The sequence below is a fragment of the Phaethon aethereus genome, assembly GCF_964289735.1.
Source record: "Phaethon aethereus genome assembly, chromosome: 20".
NCBI classification, from domain to species: domain Eukaryota; kingdom Metazoa; phylum Chordata; class Aves; order Phaethontiformes; family Phaethontidae; genus Phaethon; species Phaethon aethereus.
In genome coordinates, this window is record NC_138596.1 from 10,803,222 (window position 1) to 10,824,652 (window position 21,431).

The 21,431-nt window shown below is 55.3% G+C and overlaps 1 protein-coding gene across 1 annotated transcript; it reads left to right on the forward strand.

Moving 5' to 3' along the window:
• Window positions 1–1,980: 1,980 nt before the first annotated feature.
• Window positions 1,981–14,589, forward strand: LOC309412080 (ribosome-recycling factor, mitochondrial-like; the record flags this gene model as incomplete). Its single annotated transcript, XM_082008879.1, has 6 exons — window positions 1,981–2,247; window positions 2,696–2,851; window positions 4,075–4,193; window positions 7,092–7,183; window positions 12,823–12,982; window positions 14,512–14,589. The coding sequence occupies exons 1-6, from the start codon at window positions 2,073–2,075 to the stop codon at window positions 14,587–14,589; spliced, it is 780 nt and encodes a 259-aa protein (XP_081865005.1). The 5' UTR covers window positions 1,981–2,072.
• Window positions 14,590–21,431: the final 6,842 nt, after the last annotated feature.

Here is a 21,431-nt window from a genome sequence, read left to right on the forward strand (position 1 = left end):
CTTGGAAGATAATTACCTGTAGCCTGGAGAAAACATAAAATGCATACATACACGCATTTGATTTATGCACTTATCCACCACAGTCAGTCACACTGAACCCCACCCCGCTACTGCTCAGTTACTCACGTGAGTAACAGGTCTGTTCAACCTGCTTGTTCAAACTACTAGCACTGCTGACACTAGCAAAATAACAAAACTTGGTCACCCTGAAAGTCTCAAACCTAAAATTCTACCATTTGCCTGGTTTAGAAGAGAAAGATGCTTCCAGCCCGAGCGGTGGCTCAGAGGACTGCTGCATGCAGTAGTTTCAGCACCTGCCTCTGAGCCGCTCGGTTTGTGGGGCCAGCACAGCCCTGGAGACACCCCCACACGCACCCCAGACACACCTCAGGCCCTTTGCTGCCAGGCAGCAGCACCGAGCAGACACAGGGCCGCCCACGCAGTGCCGTGGGAGCTGGCAAACCTGCTCGAGTGGGCGGCCGTCGCCCCTCGCTGCGGGGCGGGAGCCAGAGCTGGGTGTGCCACATCAGCCTGCGCTGCCCGCCCGGGCACAGGGGCCCCCCCACTCCCCCAAACTGTCAGCCGTCCCACACCCGGGCGAGCCCCCGGCACCGCAGGGCGAGCAGCGCTCGGAGCGGACGCTGGGCCCTCGGGGCGGGGAGGGTCAGGGCAAGAAGGCCAGCGGGGGCGGCCGGGAAACGTACCGCTGCCCGGGGCGCCGCGCTGCGGGGGGCTGCTCCGCTGATGCGGGGGGGGGGGGGGGCACACGGCCCCGGGATGGGGCTCGGAGGCGGCACCGCTGCTGAGGGCGGGGCCGGGGGGAGGCGGGGCGGCGGACGGGGGTACCGGGAGGGCGGGCGGTGCCGCAGGGTCACTCACTCGGTGATCTTGGGGTCGAGGTTGCCGATCCAGAGGCGGTGCCCGTCCTGCAGGGCGCCCTCGGAGAGGATGGAGGCGTTCTCCAGCGGCAGCGCCTGGCGCCCCGGATCCATGGCTCTGCGGACGGCACCAGTGAGAGCGGGGCCGGGCGGGGCACGCGGACCGGGGCTGGGGCCGGGCCGGGCCCGCACTCACCATGACACCGCGAGGCCGCGGCCGCTCCGTCCTCGCACAGGCCTCACCCCGCCTTTGGCGCCGTTTTGTGACGTAACGCCGCGGCGCGGCCCGATTACGTTGACGGGAGAGCGCGGGTCTGCGCGAGGGTGAGCGAGTCGGCGGGACTCCCCTCCTTCGCCGCCCCCGGTCCCCGGGCCGGCCCGGCCCGGCACGGCGGGCGGGGCAGCCCGGCCCTCCGCGGGGCACCGGGGGGGCGCGCGGGCGGGGCGGGGCGGGGCCGGCCCGGCGCGTCCTGAGGAGAGGGGGGGCAGTGAGGGCAGGGCCAGACGAGGGGGCGGAGGCTTTTGTCAGAGGGCGGGGCCCCGCACGGGGGCGGGGCCCCGTGGGCACGGGGTGGGCGGGCCCAGCGGGGCTCGGGGGCCCGGGGGGCAGCCGTCGTGCCCGAGCACGGGGTTGGGTGCCCCCGGAGCGGCAGAGAGGAGCCCGCGGCTCGTCCCTCCGGTGGCCGTCAGCGGCAGCTTCCCGGCTGCCACAGCCATGTGCGGGAGGGACCGGCTGTTCCGGCTGTGCTTCTGCAGCTCTGAGCACAGCAGAGCCCCAAACAGCCCAGGCTGAAATAAACCCTGAGAATTCCGGGGGCGCTCGGGGGGTTCGGGGCCTCAAACCTCGTGTGACTGAAATTAAAGTTTCTGCTCAGCTAATGAGCAAATACCAGGCGCTTTGACGAGCTGTCCCTGCTTGGCAGACGTGGCTTTTGTGTCCCAGGCCCGTGCCCCTCTGGACAGACGTGCAGAGGCCGCGCAGATGACGTGGCTACGGTCCAGTTGCCGCCGAGCCCCTTCCACTGAATTTACCTCTTGGTCACTGCAGTACGCCCGGACCCGCTGCCCACGTTGCTGAACTGTCACCTGGCACCCATAGGTGCAACTGACACTTGAATCCATTTCTTTTCGGCACGCTGAGTGGACCACCTGCCTTTTCTCTTTTCTAGGTGAGCTAGAGAAGAGCTGGGAACGATGGCTATGGCACTAAGATGCTTCCGTCATCTGCCTTCCCTGCTTTATCGTTCTTCGTTCGCAGTGACACGGGGGCTGCCGCAGGCTCCCGCAGGCTGCCCAGCCCTGCTCCTGCATGGCTGCCGGCACTGTGTCCATCAGATGCTGCTGACCAGACAGCTAGCTACCAAAAAAGGTAAAGGCGGCAGCCTTTTTCCTAGTGTTTCCGACCCCTCAGTGTGTTGCCAGGATTTCTCTTCTTATCCCTTTTTTCTCGTGTACCAGTGTGGATCTGCCTTAGGCAGAACACCGCTCCGGAGGAGCTGGTTTGCCGGCCAGTGGTGCAGCGTACCGGAAACCTTAGCCCTTCCCACGGGAGAGGTGGCGCGTGGAGCTGCTGCTGCGCTGGGGCAGTAGGTAGCGGTCGTCGCAGTCCACACTGGAGTCAGTGCACGCAGCGTGACCTACAAATATACTTGGGCTAATGTGCTCAAGTGCTGGGCTATTTGCTCATTTAAAAATACAGTCACTTTGGTTTACCTTAGACTCAAATCTGACTCTAACAGGGGTTTTAATGTCTTCTTTCTTCTTTCTAATGCAACAGCTGTTGTCAGAAACAGATTATTTTTATGTGTAATCTGCAGCTAAAGGTAAAGGGCAGAGTCAAGCCAGAGTGAATATCAGTGCTGCCCTAGTTGAGGATATTATCAATTTGGAGGAAACCAATGAAGACATGCAGGCAGTGGTAGAAGCTCTGAAAGAAGACTTCAGCAGAAATCTCAGTGTTAGAACCTCAGCAGGTTGGTAACTTTCTTGTATGATGCTCTATTGCCTGTGAATAAGGATATGAATCCTAGTAACTGGGAACTCTGATTTTTTCCAAATTTATTTTCTTTTTATTGAGTTATTCACCGGGCACCCAATTACTACAACCTTGACGTCCCCAACTAAAGGCTTTCTTCACCCTGAGCTTGACCAGGAAGAATCCATTTTTGTTAATAGCTTCCTGGAAATAGCTTTTGTAAGTGGGAGATGTCAAAAGTGTCTAACTGAACTGTTTGCAGATGTGATGAAGAAGCAGGTTGTCAGCTAATGGTGTAGTAGGGCAGGAAAAATCCAATTGCCATTAAATTAGCCTTTTGGAAATTGCCATCAGGCTGGTGTCTGGCATATACAAACTTTTTTTTGCTGTGCGTCTTTGTGGTTAGTGACCTTTACAAGCCTCATCCGCTTAGTGAATTTTGTGTTTCAGGAAGAAATGTGAATATATTTGACTAAGCTACGGTTACTATAACACTCCGAACATAGGTATTTGTAAGTAGGATCAAGTTTCAGGGATAAAATTTAACATTAAACAATGACCAAATTTGAATCATTCACCACCCCAGCGCTGGCAGGGGCACTTCAGTCTTTAATGGAGTTGGAAAGCATAGCTCAGTCTCTTAACTATTTATTTTAACCATAGGTATTTTTTTTTAATTGCACTGATAAAGTACCTCTTGTCCCATGTGCCTTTTGGCCTGTTAACATTTTGCAGCAGAAACTAGAGAGCAGATTAAGAGTAGCTCAGGGAGAAACTGAATACTTTAAATTAAGCAGTGTACAACACCTCCTCTTGGGACCTGGAAAAAAAAATGAGGGGTTTAAGAGAACACAGCTAAGTTAAAGACAATAGTTGTCTTGATTTTTATAACAACATTTTGATTTTCTTTAAGTTCTAAGAATTAAAAAATAACCATTTCCTTTTAATTCTTAACAATCTTGCTTAGTTTTCCTATTCTAGTAACAAAAACAAACAGGAGTTTTGTTCTCATGTTTTTGTGCTTTAGAGTAGCGTTGAAATATTTAGCTTGCACATACCACAGGGGATGCACGAACACAAACAGCACCTGAAGTCTGAATAAACATGGGTTTTTTTCTTTTGTAACATCTATATTTTGCATACCAGAAGGGAAGCGGGACACTGCGTACGCGCTTTTCTTTAGCATCGTACTGAAACTCCCCTGTGTTTGGTTCTTTTGAGGGGCCCTCGATCACATAATCGTGATGACAAAAGATGGGAAGTTTCCGCTGAACCAGCTGGGGCAGATCTCACAAAAGTCACCGCAGCTCATTATAGTGAACATGACCAATTTTCCAGAGGTAAGGACACGTTACCGAAGGCATTGCGAGGGATGATCGTTACCATGGGCACAAACAGGTTGATGCTGAGCGAAGGAGCAGTTAGACAAAATCAGTCAAACCTGGCAGGGGTGAGAGCTCTGGCCGGGCTGCGTGTCGCCTCGTGGCTGACACAAAACAGAAGCGGTATTTTGCTCTCGACTCTCCAGCCCTGCCTGGCGCGCAGAGCATCTCGCGTGCGGCGGCACGGGGGTCAGACGAGAGTTACGTGCTGCCCGTCAGGCCGCGATTGCTCGTGGGGTCGTATCCAGTAAATGCCACACTATGAGGAGTTTGCTCACAGACTGGTTTCCCACCAGCTGGATCTGCAAGAGCGCGGTTGAAGAGCGGCGCCGAGCGTGGCGCAGACCGGATGCCTGGATTAACTGTGCCCTGCCGGGTCTCCCCATTTCCCACGCTTTTACGGCACGCGGTAGCCTTGAGCACACACATGATCTCCTTTGGTTCACCTGAATTACACACGTGGAAGTGATGCTGCATCTGCCACGTTGTATTTATGTCATTTCGTTCCTTATGAAGATGTGGCCGTGCACAGAACCAGACGCGTAGATGGAACAGTCGGTATTTGTGCTGGGGACACCATCAAACTCCTCTAAAACTTGCTGACTTATCCCCAGGGCCGGTGACACCCCCGGACAGCTCATGGAAGAAGCTGCTCAGGTAGTCTACGAGCTTTTGAAAAGCCTCCGTGGTAGGACCAGGCAGAGCCCATGCTAAGTGCTGTCACAGGGCCCGACCCGGGCAGCGCTGAGGTTAGCGAGCTCCTCCCTGGGCAGCATCCGCAGGTCAGAACCCAAATCAGGTGCTTGGACGTATCCTCTGCGAGAGCCAAGTTCCCTTCGTTTCCTGCAGGAGCCTTAGTTAGACTTGCCCCTACATGAGGCAGCAAATCTGAATCCCACCTCAGGATCAAGCACTACTGGTCCCCTGCGGCGGGCGCGCACGGAGCACGCCAGGCAGCCGCACAGATAGGAGCAGTGACGAGCGCAAGGTTAGTTATTCATCCCGCTCCAGGTCTGGAGGTTTGCCAAAGCTTATCTGTATTTATTTTGCAAAGGCTTTCCCCAATTAATTAAGTCAGCAAAGTCTCAGAGGAGGTCAGCGTAAGGCACTTGATGCCTAAGTGTTTCTTAAAGTGTATCCAGCATGTATAATGGCTTTGAAGAATGAAAGCCCCTCATCGGTGAGTGTGCCGAGGTGCCTCGGAGAGCCGGAGCGGAGGGGGCCGGGGAAGTCGCCCCATGACAGCCTGTGTGCAAGCAGGAGCTCAGACTGAGAAATGGGCATGTGAGAAATTAAATATCATGCTATATACCATTGCCCACATTTGGTTTCTAAGCCAAAGGGCCATTTTTCATTGGAAGTAGGGGTAAAACTATTTCTCTCAATGTAGTTGTTTTAAACCGTAACTGTTCTATAGATAGATTGAAGTCTTTAAAACTGTTACAGACACGTTGACTTGATGTCTTTATTCACAGCGTATAGCCAGTGCTTCGTGGCACTGGAGGGCAAATAAAAATGCCTGAAGAGTCTGGGAAAGAAAATAATCATAGAAAAGGACTTGCAGGGCCAAATTCTGTTTGCCCGAGAGCTATGTAAACAAACAGGACTACGTCTTTTAAGCACAGCTATTAATTTCATGGGCTGCAAGAGCATGGGGGCAATATTGCAATATTTTCCCTTCCTCTGTTTCCTTCAATATGTATGTTAAACAATACAGCTTTTACTGAGCATTTCTTTCTTACAGAGCAAGCACTGTCCATAGAATAACACATTTACATTCCTAACGTGCTGAGATCAGCTTGGTTACATTTTCTCTGCCCTTCTTGTATTCTAGAGGACAGCAGTTATGTCTTACAAAACGCTAGCAGAGCATTCATTTCGTTCAGCGATGTCGCGTGCCGTAGACCTAAACAAATATGCAAAGCTTTAGTTTGTGCCTCAGTTAGCAAAAGCTGAACTTCATAAATACAGTCTACTGCAGCAGCCTGGAGCTAAAGTTAACGGTGGGAAGGAGTATCAGAAATAGCAACGTGACTTGTAAGAAAAGCCACACGAGTGCCACAAGAATACAGACTCGGTTGGTCTTGTTATTGTCAATGCTGAGAACGAAGCAACCTGGCGGAGCGCTGCGGGAGCTCCCAGCAAAACTCCCATTTAGCCATAAAGCCTGACACTCTGTAGAGATACACCAGTGCGCTGGGATGGGGAAGGAAGCCTTTTAATCACTTTGCAGTTAACGGGCAAACCTGTGCACCCCACCTTTTAAGCAGAGCAGAACGTCAGCCCAGCAGTGATTGAGTTTGGAGAAGTTAATCCTAAGTAATAAGCTGTAAAATAAACATGGAGCTGGGCACAGGCTGTATTTCTCAGCCAGCTGCTACTGCCCTGCTGTAATGTGGTTATGTTGTAGTGCTGAAGTGGTTAAGTTAGTTAATGTTTCTAAATTGGCACTGTGTGATTTCTAGTGGGAAACATTCAACTGGAATTTTTAAATGCTCAGAATCTTTCATCTCCTTCGCCACAGTCAGGCTATGCCTTGGGAATTTATTGCGGTTTCACTCTGCATTGCCTCAAACCATTCAAATAGTTTCAAAGAAGCAAAACAGTTTTCTTTTGTTGTTGCTTCCCTTCCCCTTTTCCCCCCTTCGTGCCCCCCTACCCCGATTCCGAGCGCGGCCGTAGTTTCCCATTCGGTTTGATCAAAGCTCTCCGCACCAATGTAACTTCCTGATCTTACTGGTAACAGAAGTAAATGTTTCCATGTTCTGTGGAGATGGATTGCCAACTATTGACAGAGTTCTGGCATATGGGAATGATTATTTCCTAATTCCCTTTACCGTTTGATCTGTCTTACAGAGCACAGCTGCAGCTACGAAGGCTATAAGGGAGAGTGGCATGAACCTGAACCCAGAAGTGGATGGGACAATAATTCGGGTGCCAATTCCAAAGTGAGTATTGATGGCTGCCCGAGTTCATCGTCATGCAAGGTGGGTTGCAGTGAACGCCCTTCAGAGGGTAAGCGTGCACGATTGCTGTGATGTCGTGCTGCAGCTGCCTTCCAAATAGCTGTATTTCAGGTTCAGAAAAAACCTGAGCCCCTAAAAGCACCTTGGTGGAACCTCTTCCAAGAGCCTGAGCTCTAAGTCACCACATTTTGGCATCTGATGGTTGGTTTTATTGTTCTTTACCTCGCCCCTTGGTCCTAGCTGTATTGCCTTAATTTGAGGGCTGGTTCTTTGCTGCCCTGCTGTCGATTCCTTGGATCACACCAGTGCAGAGCAGCAGTAACGCAGTAGTGCACCGGTAGTGTTGGGGGCGAATAGCACCTTGCTGCAGAGAACACTAAAAGGAAGTGATGAAAGAAAGAGGGAAGAAGTTGATAGCTTTGGCTAAAAAGTCCACTCCCTCTTCCCGTGTAATACGCGTTGTGTATCTGACGGCTGCGTGGAAATGTTGGTACAGGGCTGGCAGAAAAGCAGGCTGCTCCTGGCCGAGGACCGAGCGTCGCTTCCCTCGCCCATCGCAGGTGTCTCGCAGCCCTCGGACAAGGCAGGAGGTGCCACGGCATCAGCTGGGATCAGGAGAGCGTTTGTGAAGCGATCCTGATGGTCCCCGCGTGGCGTGCTTTGCGCTGCAGCGTGCTGGGGTCTCTGCCCGTGAAGGGGATCCCTTTTGGATGAAACTAGAGCACCCAGCGCTCCCCGCCGCGCACTCGTGTTCGGTCCCTGGGACCGGGCTGGACCTCGTGCGGAGCGAGACCTCCCGGCAGCTCCGCTCGTCCTGCGCCGCGCAGCTCGCTAGCGCAGACGCAGCCCGTAGCCGAGGCAGTAGCGCTGCTCTGCCCAGGTTTGGGCGGTGCACGGAAAATTCACGCGTTCCTGCGGGCGCTCGCACCCTGCAGCGATGGAGCCTCTGAATAGCCGGGGCAGATGTACGCGACCTCACGCCCTGGGGTGCTGCGAACGGCTCCCACAAAGGGTAGAGGCGGCTCCGTACGCTGCCTGTGCGCGCAAACGCTTGCACGTGCTCTGCATTTCACAAGCAGGTGACTTCTCGGTAAAGGCGAAGCGAGTATTTCTCGTGCTTTAGATCTACTGTAAAAATTCCATGGAATTTTGTCTAGCGTTTTGATCAGAGAAGTCTAATTGCAGCTTTCTATTGCTGTCGGTGAGAGGGAATGACATTATCATTCTCTTTGCTGATTTTCTTTTCCCCGTGCTCCCTGCCCTTCCCCCATTCCTCGGGAGAGGAGGCAGAGGAGGAGGAGGAGGAGGGCACCATTATCTTCATAATTGCTGAGGCTCCCAGGTTGCTGCACAGTGGTTTGATTGTTGATGGGCACTTGGGTCATCCTTGAATATGAATTGCAGGGGAGGAAACTCCAAAACTGCAAATCCCAATCTTTAAAAAAATACTGTTTTTTCAACAAACGTGTGCAGTCTGTCACTATCTTTTGCGGTGCCGCAGAGCGAAAACCAGCCTTCTCTCCCCAGGCAGGATCTGCCTAGCGTGCTCCCTGGTTCCTCTGGTGCGTGAGGGTTGCTGCTCCTGGCCCCTTTCTCCCTGGCTGGGCAGCCCAAAGGGTCCCGGGTTAAAGAGGTTTTCGGCTTGGGAGAGCTGCCCTGTGGGTCTGCGCTCGCGGGCGCCTCCGCTCCCGTTTCCTCACCCGCTCCTCAGTAACGCGACTGGGTCTTTCAGAGTTTCATCACCCACTTATCAGAAAGACAAGCAGACGGTTTCAACCTTTTAAAATCTTCAATGCAAAGGGGACATAATCAAATTCTTCTGGAGACCTCTCTTTAATATTATATCCCTGAATTACTTTCCTAATTTTCTAAGTTTTTCATTTTCCCAACTCTGGAGTTGTTTACGAAAGAGAAAATGACAGACAGATGCAGCGAAATTGCGGAAATCATGGCAGGTGTGCAAAATGAGCAAACAAATCGGAAGTGAAGAGACAATATTGCTTCTGCAGAAATTGGTTCTTTCATGAGGGGAGGCACAATGAAGGTAAAATCAAACCTGAATTGTCCTTACCTGTTACTAAAAACACATTTTCGCCTGACCTATCAGCTGGACGTGTCATATTTTGCCTTATGCAGGTCCAGCTATGCTTCAGTGCTTGAGAGTCCAGTGAGCATTTTAAAACGGAGTTTACTTTTCGGTATTTATTCTGTTAGTTTAGTTTTTGCATTGCAGTTTTAACAGAAAAAACACACTCGTTTCATTTGTGTTTACTTCTGCTGCCTGCTAGGTTCCCCTCTGCTCCCTAAGGCATTCGCCTGTTTGTGTTGCTAGCGCTGCATAGGCAATATTTATTTGAATAAAAAGTATTCTCTGAGGGTTTAAAAAGCTAAAAAAAAAGAAAGAAAACCGGCCATGGGAACATTTGTATTGGTTGATTTCTTGGCCGAATTTGACCTGACCTTGTGTCTTTTATGGTATTGCCTCATTTTTAGATTCATCTTTTTTGGACCCATTGTGTTACACTGGATATTGTTTGTAAATTAGTAATATTTTTACACATGCTTTACTGAAAGCCAGATGACTCATTTGAAAGTTTAATGACTCATTGTGAGCTTTTTTTTTCCTTTGGCCTTTAAGAAGTATGCAAAGATACCTACTATGGGGAGAAAGGACTCACAAAATTTCATCTGGAAAAACGCAAAGCTGTTTCTGATCTGAGCTGTTGCTCCGGTCACTCAGCGTCAGAAGTCTCTTGCATGCTTTTTGTTGAGCAACACGTGTTGCACCCTGTGTTTATCTGCAATTATGCATGCGGAGTATTTCGTTAAGCCTACTTGCCTTTAACTGATCCCTCTCGTTCACAGGAAATTCCTAGCATTTGAGATACAGAAATGACTCTTACCCGCATAAACGTCTCGCGTCGGAGATGAGACGTGGCCCGCGTCGCGCTCGCTGCGGGTCTGCTCCCGCCGTACGCGGCGGGGAGAAGCATCCCGGGGCCGCGGTGCTCGAACCACGGGTCGCTGGGGGAGCAGAAAACGAGGAGATGGGACCGGCGGGGCGGTGCGCGTGTCTGAAGGCCCTGGCAGGGCAGGACCGTCCCCGGGGGAGCGGCGGCATCTGAGCCCGCGGCTCCTTGGGCTGCAGGGGAGGGCGGCGTTCCCGCGGGGGAGAGCGGAAGGGGCAACAGGCAGGGACCTTGTCCTCGTTCCCCACTTCAGGCACCCCTTCCCCAGGTTCACCTCACGCTTCTTTTGGCTTTAAAGAGAGGGTAGGGGCAACAGTTACTAGACAGAAAAGAAAACATATCTAAGAACAGCTTAAAAGTCCCAGATCTGGGGGCAGGATTAAACAACTGTCCTTAGAAACCGTGGCCCTGGCTTGTGTTGATGGATTCCTTAACCAGAAACAGCATCTGCTTGAAAAAGTGTCCGTTTCTGGCATTGTTGGTAGCATTGCTGAGAATTTACACACAGTCTGGCTGGAACATAAAACCCGCTGAGAAACTCCGCGGCGCTGCGCAGTGATAAAAAGAAATTGGTGTTAATAAAGACAGACAAGGAGGCATGAAAGCTGTGACCCCGTGCCAAGAAGCATAGGAAATCTGGCAGCGCTGCATAAACAAAAACATTTCCTTGAAGGCTCGGCAGCCCCAGGCAGGCGAGTGATACCCTCGGCACAACTCGCGAAAGCTGAGCGGGAGCGGCGCGGCAAATCGCTGACGGCAAGCTCCGTCTCCCGCGGCCGAGGCAGCCCCGCTGCGCTCCGGCTCGCCTCGCCACCCAGCTGGAGACGGGAGAGAGTTCCACCTCCCTCCTCCGAGTTTAGCAGCTGGGCTTGACTCCCCGCCCCCCCAAAAAGCTGCCTGGGAATCTGACCTGCCCCGGACCTCTGTTTGTGAGCCGGCCCTGCTGGATTCGCATGTGCCGCAGGACCTCTGGCCGGGCAGATCGAACACGAGAAGCCCTGAAGGCATCGACGCTGGGATGCAGAGGAAACCACAAGTCACCCCGCTCACTTCTAATTAGGCGTTCAGTCCAGGCTCGAGCCGGCACTGACCAGAAGCCTCTCGCCACGTGTGAGATTCTCCGGCCACCTCCCTCGGCTGCCGCTCAACGGGGCGCGGGACGGGCTGGGGGGCCGAGCCGCCCGCGGGGTGCCCGCGGTGAGGGCAGCGCGCCTGCGAGGGCGCGCCGCGGGCGCTGGGGCTGGGTCCGCGGCTCTCCGGGTCTTGTCAGCTTTTCGAGTGATCCCAAATCCCTGTAATTACTGATCAGTTCTGGGGAGCCTATTCCCTCTTGCACGAGCTCGGGAAGGGCTGAGGGTCCGATCGTGCCCCGAGAGCCTCCCCGCGGCGCAGACCCACGCGGGGGCAGAGCCGGCGCTGCCCTGGGAGCCCTCGCCCCACGTTTCCTGAGCTCTCTGCAGGAAGAATCGTGGCCTCAGTGTTTTGGTGACCCAGGCTTGTTGCAGCCAATTTCTAAATACTCCTGTGACATGTTTATTTTGCAATATCTTCTGCGAGCAGACGAGCGCTCTCTTGCTGGTGAGCCTCAGTCAGTGCACCGGGGTTTTGCATTCTCAAGGCGGTCTGGAAACTTCAATAGCCATGAAAATAATTAAAATATTATTGTTAAGCACTAGCAGTTGATGTTGACAGTGATCAGCTGGAGGTGCTGGAGCATTACCAGAGCCGAGGTGACACGTCAGCCATTCCTGTGCCTTATTCAGATGGCCAGACTCCCTCACCACCTGCAGCTTTTAGTTTGGGATGGAAAGCTGAGGATTTTCTTGTGGCATCACAGCAGTACCTGGCCCTGTGTCGGGGGGAAGGTGGACCTGAAGTCCTCCTCGGCTGAACTGCCTGTGGCTAGCCGCATCTAGCATCATCCTCTTGTGAAACTGGGTGTTCACATCATCTTGGTGGAAAAACCTGGTTGTGATGAGCTGGAATAAGGCTGAGTGAAACATAAGCTCTGTAGCTTCCAGATATGTAATTCAGGCTCTTCAGTTGCAGGGAGACGGTAGCGAGTTTCAGGGATGGAGGTTACCTCCTGGCTTTGCAGGATTACGCTTTCCAGCTCCCTCTCTCCGGTCTGGAGCTGGATTTTCCCTCTTTCCTGCATTTGCTTCGGCAGCAGAAAAAAAGGAAAGCGAACATCTCAGCGTGACTTTCAGGCACTGCAGTGACAACTGTAAAACAAGTAAGATTCAGTCCAAGTCCCTCAGCTTCGGGCTGTGTGGGGAACGTTCTGTTCCAGGCTGAAGACCTGCTGCCCTGGCCGTGCTGCCCTGGCCGTGCTGCGCAGAGGTGGCCGATGCGCTCAGGTGGACCAAAGCGGGATAAAAACACGCCCTGAGCTGCTAAGTCCCACTGCCCTTGCGACACGGGGCCTCCACGCAGGGCGAGCTCTGTCTTAACATGGGTGCCTTTCGAGCACCCTTGCGCAGCCCGGCTCGGCGCTGCATGGCAGCTCTGTCTAGGCCGGTCGCGGAGGTACCGCAGCAGAGAGGATCGCGGCATTTACCCGGAGTCCGTTGCAGAACATAGATCTGGTCGTGCTACACATGGCACCATTTTTCCTTTTGGTGTTTTCTGTTTTTTTCCCCTCACTGCTAGGGTAACGAGAGAGCACCGGGAGAGCCTGGCCAAGCTTGCCAAGCAATCCACCAACAAGTCCAAAGAGGCCCTGAGAAAGGTGCGAAACAAAAGCATCAGCCGGGTAAAGAATTTCAAGAACAAAGTGTCTGAAGATACCATCTGGCTGCTAGAAAAGCAGGTAATTTTTTTTTTCCACTTCTGCCATATCATGACGTTTCACAGCTCAGTGGTGCGTTTGCCCAGCCCTCGCTGACAAATCTGCAGCACTGAGAACCTGGCTGGGGAATGGGTGGCCCTGGGCTGAATTTTTGGAGTCGGCAATGGCTGTTGTATTTGCATTTTCTTTGTGAGATTTGGGGCTTCAATCTCAAAGCCAAATTTATGGTATGAACCATAGTAAGCTGATACAGGCGAAAAAAAAAATGTTCCCTGAAAGCTTTCGTATCACAAGGGACTGTTGCACAAACCAGCTAAACTTGGAGAGCAAAACAACCCACGTCCATAGCTTCACCACCACTTCTGCAGTGCCTGGCCACTGCAAAACAGCTGGTGTTAATGAGGATTGCTCCAGTTTGTTATTAATGAAAAGGCTAGCAAGATTATCTCTGTTAGGAGTTTTTGGCTCCGATTCAGGAAAATACTTAAGCACATGCCTAATTCCCTAAGAGCAGATGTCACTAAAGTCAATTACTTGGGCATAAACTCAGGCACAAGCCTAAGTGTTTTGCTGAATTGATGCCTCTGAAGGCAGGCCATTACTTTTTAGCTGTTTGTTTATTAACAGCTAAAGTTAGATACATTGCAAATGCTTCGGGACAGTTCTCTGCGTGCTCAGAAAAATAAACATTGATATACAGAGTATTTGTGCAAGCAGGAAAAATGGCCATGCTATTGTAACTGAATCCTGTTGGGAAGCAGTTCTCCCAGAGCAGACAGATGGCTTTCTGCATTTGCAGAGGTAGCATCTCAAGTCTAGTTTTTGCTTGTACCCAAATTTTTCAGCGTGAGGAGAGGTTATCGTCATATACCTTGGACCTTGGGAGCGAGTGCATCTTAATCAGTCCTGTAAAACTAGTGCAGAAACCTCCCTGATGTGCTCCAGCCTTTATCTGCACTCGCTCAAATAAGTGCGTGCACATTTTGGTCCCGTTTTACCTGCTTGCCGTGTCCATCCCCTGTTGCCAGGAGACCTGATGCCCAGGCAGGGCTTTAACCATTGCCATTTATTTCTTTTTACCAGAAATAAGCAGCTCCCTTACTTGATGTGTGAATTCTTGGCGTGTACTAAGGCTGCGCTCCTGCTATTACCTAGTTTGTTCTAATAGTGGGAAGGTTGCAGGAGGTAATGAGATGAGCCCTCTCTCCTCTGGTGCAGCACCAGCGGGTCTCTAACTCTGCCTTCCCCTGAAGTCGCTCTTAAATAAGGAGCAGACCAAGTCACTTGTGAGGCTCAGCCAAGAGTGTGTGTTGTGCGTCTCTTTTCAGAGCCCTTGCCCAGCCCCTGCTCTCGCTGCACAGATGCGACACTGGCAGAGAATCATGGAGGGCTGGTGGGAGCCCCCAGGGAGAGCCCGTTGTCGTCCCAGCACTATTTTGGGTTTTATTTGGAGTTTAGGCTTTGTTTCAGGAGGTGATCCAGTCACTCCTTGCCCGTTAAACTCTGGCATCACCTAGCATTCGACTCAGGCTTGTACTCTCTCGCCACAGATCCAGCAAATGGCAGACAGCGCCGCAGCGGAGATGGACAAGCTGCTGGCAGCGAAGACCAAGGAGCTGCTTGGATAAGCGCCATCCCGATGGACACACTCCTCCCTCAGCAAGGACGGACTGCCGCGCACCCCAGCGGCCATCCCTGCCCCGAGTCGGCAGCCTGGGGCGATGGGCCGGGGCGGCGCTGCCGGACCTCCAGAGCAGCTCTGTGCGTCGGCTGCTCCGGTTCCCCACCTCGGGTTGCGCTGGAGGGAGGGGGGAAGTCGCCTCGCCGGTCTTCATCCCAGTGGCGGCAGAGCTGGGTGAACCAAAATTAAAAATAAAATAGTAGGAAAGAGGACTGGAGGCTGCTGGAGGGGCTGTCGCGCAGGAGCGGAGGCACAGGAGGAGCGACTGCGCTGCCGGCCTCGCGCACCAGCGTTTGCATCCCGGCACCGCGCAGCCCGGGAAGGGAAACCCGCGCTGTCCTGCTGCGAGCCTCGGCATTTATTTTTGCTTAAAATAAAGTCAAAAAGAGATGTGGAGGAGCAACCTCGGGACAGCCGGTTCCTGGTTGGTGCCTCCCCTTGGGTTCATCCGTCCCAAAAGAAGCGTTTGCCCGTTGCCGTGGCCAGCAGAGTTGCCTGCAGCCTGGCCACCGGGAAGGCACGAGGGAGCTCAACACCGACTGGTGCCGGGTGGGTCCCAAGGCTTCGTGGATAGAGAACTGAAACCAGCGCTGGTGGTGTGGCTGGTTTAGCCAGGACCGAGAAGACCAATGCCAATGCAGGAACCTTCCCAAACCAGCATCTGCCCTCCCTGGGTGGGTACAGAATGCCTGTGTGAGCCACTGGTACCACATTTTAGGGGGTAGGGGAGGGGGAAGCAGAATGGGGTCCTGAGCACATCATGTGGCTCAATTGTCACCACCAGCAGGTACTTTCCGACAGCAGCAAACGCCTCGGGAGACGGCAAGAGGAGGGAAGGTGGTGGCCAGCACCGCAGCCCTGCTCCCAAGGCATTTGGGTTCAAAGAGCACTGAGTGCTCTGCAGTCCTTAAATAAACAACTCCCAAAAAGTTAGTTTGTGTGCAGTGGGGAGGGGGAGGAGGATGAAGGATTTGCTCTGCTAGGGCCCCACATGTCAACAATTTCTCTGCTTTGTGTATTTTGGCCAAAGTGCTTACCATGATAAATGAATAAAGGAAAATGGGGAGCCCAGGGCGGTTACACGGCTTGGTAAATTGCTTTCAGCTGATTACCGTATTTCTTTTGACATTTATCAACTAGGCTTTTTTTTGCTGTTGTTGCAGCCTCAGCATCCCAGCGGCAGCCTGGGCTCGAAGGGTTTCCCTGGTACCTGCCCGGAGCGATGGCTGCGGAGCCGGGTGTTTCTCCAAGCCCGGGCAGGTGGGGAAGCCGCTGCTGGTGCCGGCGCAGGCAGGCCGGGCCGGCGCGGCCACGGGGGCTTCTCCGGCCTCTTCCTGTCCTCCAAGCCTTCGAGGCGTTGGCCACGGGACACTGGAGCGGTGGGGTGGTGGAGGCAGGTCGGCGGAGCTGCAGGGGGTCATTGCACAGGGGGATTTCTCTCTATCGACCATTGGGCCATTCCTCGCCCCGTCGCGTCTCGCTCCGCCTCACGTGAATTAAAACCTAGTGGTGAAACGGCTCCGGCGCCAGGCTGGCGCTGGAGCTGCCCGACCCCAGCGCAGCCGCCGGTCCCCAAAGCGGCTGTGCCCGTCCCTTAGGGAGGCAGCGGGAGCGGGCCCGGGGCTGGCCACGCTGGTGAAGCAAGACCAGGTGCAAAAGTAGTTTTTAAATCTGAAGAAAGGTGGAGACCTGTTCTCCAAGCGACCGCAGCCGATGTCGCCGCGGCAGGGGAGGGCTTGGGGAGTCCGTTTGCCCACGTCCTCACCTCAGCGCTCCTCCGATCAGCCAGCAGCGGCCACGGATGCTGGTACCAGCGAAGCCGCACGGGTGGCACGTGAGCCCGCAGAGCCGTGCCGCCACGGCCCACCCCGCTCTCGCCCTTCCCTTGCCCCATGGGACGAGCAGACGAAAGCACCAGCCGCAGCCCCGGTGCCTCCCGGCCGCGCAGGACCACAGCGGCACACGCCACACACGGCCGGCTGCGCGGCGGCGTGGCGGCCCCGGAGGCCACCCCCCGCCTGCCGCGGCCACAGCGCCGGCACCTGCCGAGGGCCACGGTAAACCGCCCGGGAGGAGAGAGGACAGACCCTGCACTGTGCCCGGGGCCGGCTGGCACACGGGGTGGCTCTGAGCTGGTCCCGCTTTCCCTTTTGCTGCACAAATCACCTGCTGCCCTGGTGCAGCAGCACAAGCCTGACAGGGGCACGGGCACGGGCACGGGCACGGGCACGGGCACGGGCAAAGGCACAGGCAAAGGCAAAGGCAAAGGCAAAGGCAAAGGCAAAGGCAAAGGCAAAGGCAAAGGCAAAGGCAAAGGCAAAGGCAAAGGCAAAGGCAAAGGCAAAGGCAAAGGCAAAGGCAAAGGCAAAGGCAAAGGCAAAGGCAAAGGCAAAGGCAAAGGCAAAGGCAAAGGCAAAGGCAAAGGCTTCCCCCAGCGGGAGCCGCTCGCTCGGCTCTGGCCCGGGGTGCACCCAGGGCTGATAAGGAGCTGCAGCTGACGCTGTTGGCGGGTGGGGAGGGAGCTCCAGCTGCGCCGAGTAACCCGGGAGGGGAAGGGACCGTGGACCGGAAAATGGTTGGGCTGGCTGTAACGTGGGTCTGATGCCAGTGCCACCGCTTTGGCCACCAAATGGCTTGGCCTCAGCAGCAAAAGCCACTCGCTCATGCAGAGAAGGGGGGGTGAGGGAGGGCCGTGGCCGGGCCCCCTCGAGCTGTGCCCCGGGCCCTTTGCGCGGTGCCGCGCTCGCCAGGAGCCCTCTCCCAACAGCACGCGTGGCTCTGGGGCACCGTCGTGTTCCCGCCCGGCGGGCGCTGCCACGGCCCGGTGGCCGGTGGTCCCCGAGGGGGTCGCGCTCCTGCCGCAGGCGGCACCGCCGCGCACGTCCCAGCCCGTCGCAGCCCAGGCACAGACCCGCGCCCTTCGCGGGGCCGCCCGCCGGCCGCGCTCGGCCCCGCCGGGACGCTCCGGTTTGCTCCGAGCCCCCGAACCGGGGCAGCCGCACCGAGGGGGTTGGGGCGGGGGCCGGGGCGGGCGCCGGCTCCCACCACCTCCCGCGCTGAGCCTGCGGCTGCCGGGAAACGTGAAGCGGAGGCAAAAGGAAGGAAAAACTCTGAGGAAGCTGGAAGCTCTCGACATAGTTAAAAACCAACATTGCTCTTCAAAATAGATGTGATTGCGCTCCTTGTGAGTCATCGAGCAGAGACACCGAGATTGCTTTGTGCCAGGGACGAGCCCGGGCGCTGATTGTGTGCCGCCCGGATTTGTATAAAACAGAGCATGGATGGCATGTCAGAGTTTACAGCTCGCATACATTTTCAGCAGTGAGCTTTGCAAAATGTATCAATGTAATCTCTGCCTCCTATATTCCGTGTTGATTAGACACGATTTCTGGCTGGATTTTCAGAAAGCTCAAGTGCTTTTTTAATCACTACAGAAGCTCATTATTGCTTTCCAGTGACTCTTATGTCCTTCACTTCTCCTTTCAGATTAGAGTCTATAGTCAGATGAATATTGGATGATTTCATTACATACAAATGCAATCAACAGTTTTGCATAAATTTCTCCTCTTTTCTTGAGTTTCAATTGACCTCAGCACCCGTGGAGGCAGGCGCAATACACATGTAAATGAGCTGGCGTTGCTGCAAAGACACGGATGCGGAGAAACAAGATAAACTGTCAGATAATATTCGGGATTTTTAAGAGATCAAAAAATACTTCCTTGTTCAGCCGAGCCGTGAAAATGGCACCTTCAGCTGCCGGGGAATTTGCTTTTGTTTTGCTCAGTGTCTGGCTGTGGACAAAGGCCAGGAGCGGCACCGGCGGCCGGGCGCGAGGCTGGGCAGTGCCGGGCCGGCCGGCGGCGGCAGCGTGGGGACGGGAGCGGAGTGCCCGTGGGGTGCGGGTGGTGACGGCACGGGGCTCCTGCCAGCACAGAAGCTGCTGGTGGGGTGCGGGCAGACCACTGCCGCCGCCGTGCCGGGGAGGTGCCTGCCGCAGCCCAGCGCCTGCTGCGGAGCTGGGTTTGGTGGCTGAGCCCCTGCCGACAGCTGGTACCGCCATCCCCAGCTCCCGCTCTGTTGTGACCGGCTCAACCAGGGGGTGCGAAGTCCAGTCCCCCCAGGATCCCCGTCTCCTCCCGGGCAGCCCTGAGCATCAGTCCCGTGGCGGGGGCACCTGCCGGGGCGTGGGGCTCGGCCGGAGGCTGCCCTCCTTGCGCCGCACCGGCAAGTCGCAGGGAAACCTCATGTTCAAAATATATTTAAGCTAACACTCCACACAAACAATCAGGGCTAATTTAAACAAACTATAATTAAACATAAAGGACCTCTTGGCAGGGAAGTCGGGGAAAACTGTCAGCAGTTACTTTGGATGAGAAGCCCTCACCTTTAAAAGAATAATTTTTGTGCTAATGCGAGCAATCCAGCACTCCCACACTCGCCTTTGGGGGCCAGTGGGGAAAGAAACTCTTGGTTTTCTTTTGATACCTTTACGTGCTAATCTTCTTAACGGATTTTTAATTAATGGGAATGGAGCACTTTGCAGCCGTGAAACCTATTGGTGTAATTACCTGGTGGATTAGTCCCATTAACCACACAAATTACCTGTCTCCAGGCCGCCAGCCCCATCGGGGAGCTCCCCGCGCTGGACACACTGAGCAGCCCCATTCTGAAGCAATTTTGATAAAATAAACTCTCTAATCAGGTAAATAATTCCATAAGGGAAATTGCTGCCTTCCCGCAGCCCCCCTCCAGCCGGCCCTGGCTACTTTCAGGGGAATGCAACATGCCTCCAATTACAGACAAATCTCCAGCTCAGAGACCTCTTGGGAGAAGCCCGCGGCACACGGGACCCCCTCGAGCCACAGCGGCCAAGGAATTAAGGCATTTAAGCTGTCAGCCGGAATCTGGCCCGGCCCCTGATTACCTGGGGAGACGCGCGGCATATTTAGGTTCGTGTCCGTTGCAATTTCCTGGCCCCCAGCGTTGATCCCGAATGACTCGCGTCCGTGTCAGGTTCCTGCCCAGGGTCCCTCTGACACGTGGCCCTGGGCTCGGGGATGATGACCTTTGGGCAATTAAGGACATCCAGGCCAGCCAGTGCCCGCAGAAGTGGAAACGTGCAGCTGCTCCGAAGAGCCGCCGGGTGAGCGGAGCTGCCTGCACCCATTTCACCGCAGTGCTTGGCAAGGCTGCTTGGCTATGCCGGCTGCCGTCGCTGCTTGGGATGGGTGCCTGGACCCTGTCCACGGGTTTCCATGGTCTGTTGTAATTTTGGACCTGAACCTGATGGAGGCTCCCACGGCTTCCCTCTGCTCGGACCCTGAGATGGGGATGTGCCGCCCCAGGGATGTCCCCGGGCAGTCGGGTCGCTGGGACCCGTGCGCGGTGGGCACAGCGGGGTGCAGGGCACCTGCACAGCGTCACACAGTGATGTGCAGCCCCAACACTCTTCCCACCCAGACATCTCCAAACCTGCTGCACCAGCCGGGGCAGCTCTCCACCCTTAACCCTGCGCGGGAGCAGGGAAGAGGGGTCCTTGCTGCACCATGCTGTATGATGGAGACAGCCTGGCAGGAAACAACCTGTGGGAGTTAAACGCTGACAGTGACACGCCGGTGCCCAGTGCTGCGCACAGCCAGCCATGGTGGGGACAGCCACATGGAGAGGTGGCCTCCAAGCATCCCCTGAAATGCTCAGGTGGGTGATCCCTGTGCTGATTCCTGACCCCAGGATGGAGGAGCTCAAAACATGGGTGGCACAGGGCTGCTCTTCCCCCTGCAACGGGAGACTAAAACTCTCCCCTCCAACGGCCTCCATGGCTCCTGGCACAGGGAGCAGAGGGTGATCCACGGGACCCCCCCAATATTGGAGGGGATGTGTAGGCAGCCGAACACCCCTGTGGCCGGGGTAGACCCGGGCCCGAGGGCCGGCGCGCGGGAGCTGCCTCACTGCGCGGTGCTGGTGAGCGCGGCCGGGGAACACTACACCGCAGGTAATTGGCATCAGATGCTCCCTGACCTGCCGCATCCACCGGGAAGCTGGAAGCATTTATTTGTCTGAGCTGGCGGCTCTATCTGCGTGCGGGAGGCGTTGGCGGTGGCGGGGCTGGGCTCCGCGAGCCTAATGAGTCTGAGCTGAAGATGATGAATATGATTGCTGAAAGCGCTTTCCTGAGTCCTCCTTTCCTGGGGCTCAGGTTACGAGTTCCCAGACAGCCTGTCCAGCCCCAGCTTTTCAGCTCTGATTTGTAGCCCCCCAAACAGCGTCTGTCAGCTCCCCATGCCGGAGGAAACGCTGGGCCCTCTGCTGCCATGCCTGGCGGAGCTGGAGAAGGGGCCGCTAGCCCTGCTTGGCCACTGCAGACGGCTTCGCTCCCCAGGCTGCCCCACTGTTGCCCCGCTTGGTCCCACACCCCCACAGCCCCTCTGAGCCCAGCGCGGGGTGGATGGCACCAGGCTGATGCCCCGTGCGGGGTCTCCAGCCACCAGCATCTGCTGCGCTGTTGTGCTGGACTGAAGTATCTGTGGCTGTCGGGGACTTTCCCCACAGAGGACTTGGCACTAGTTGCCTCTTAACCTTTTGGGAGAAAAAAGGGGGGCTTTGGCTTCCCTGTTCTCTGCCCAGACCCCTACAACCCATGGGCGAGGGTCCACCCACTGAGCCACATTCCTCGCCAGGAGCCTCTCGGGGGATGTGCAGAAACGGATCAGGCCAGGGGTGCTCCACGGCCCCCGCAGGTCCCCTGGGATCAGGGGGACACGCTCTTCCCAGGCGCGACCACCCCCAGAG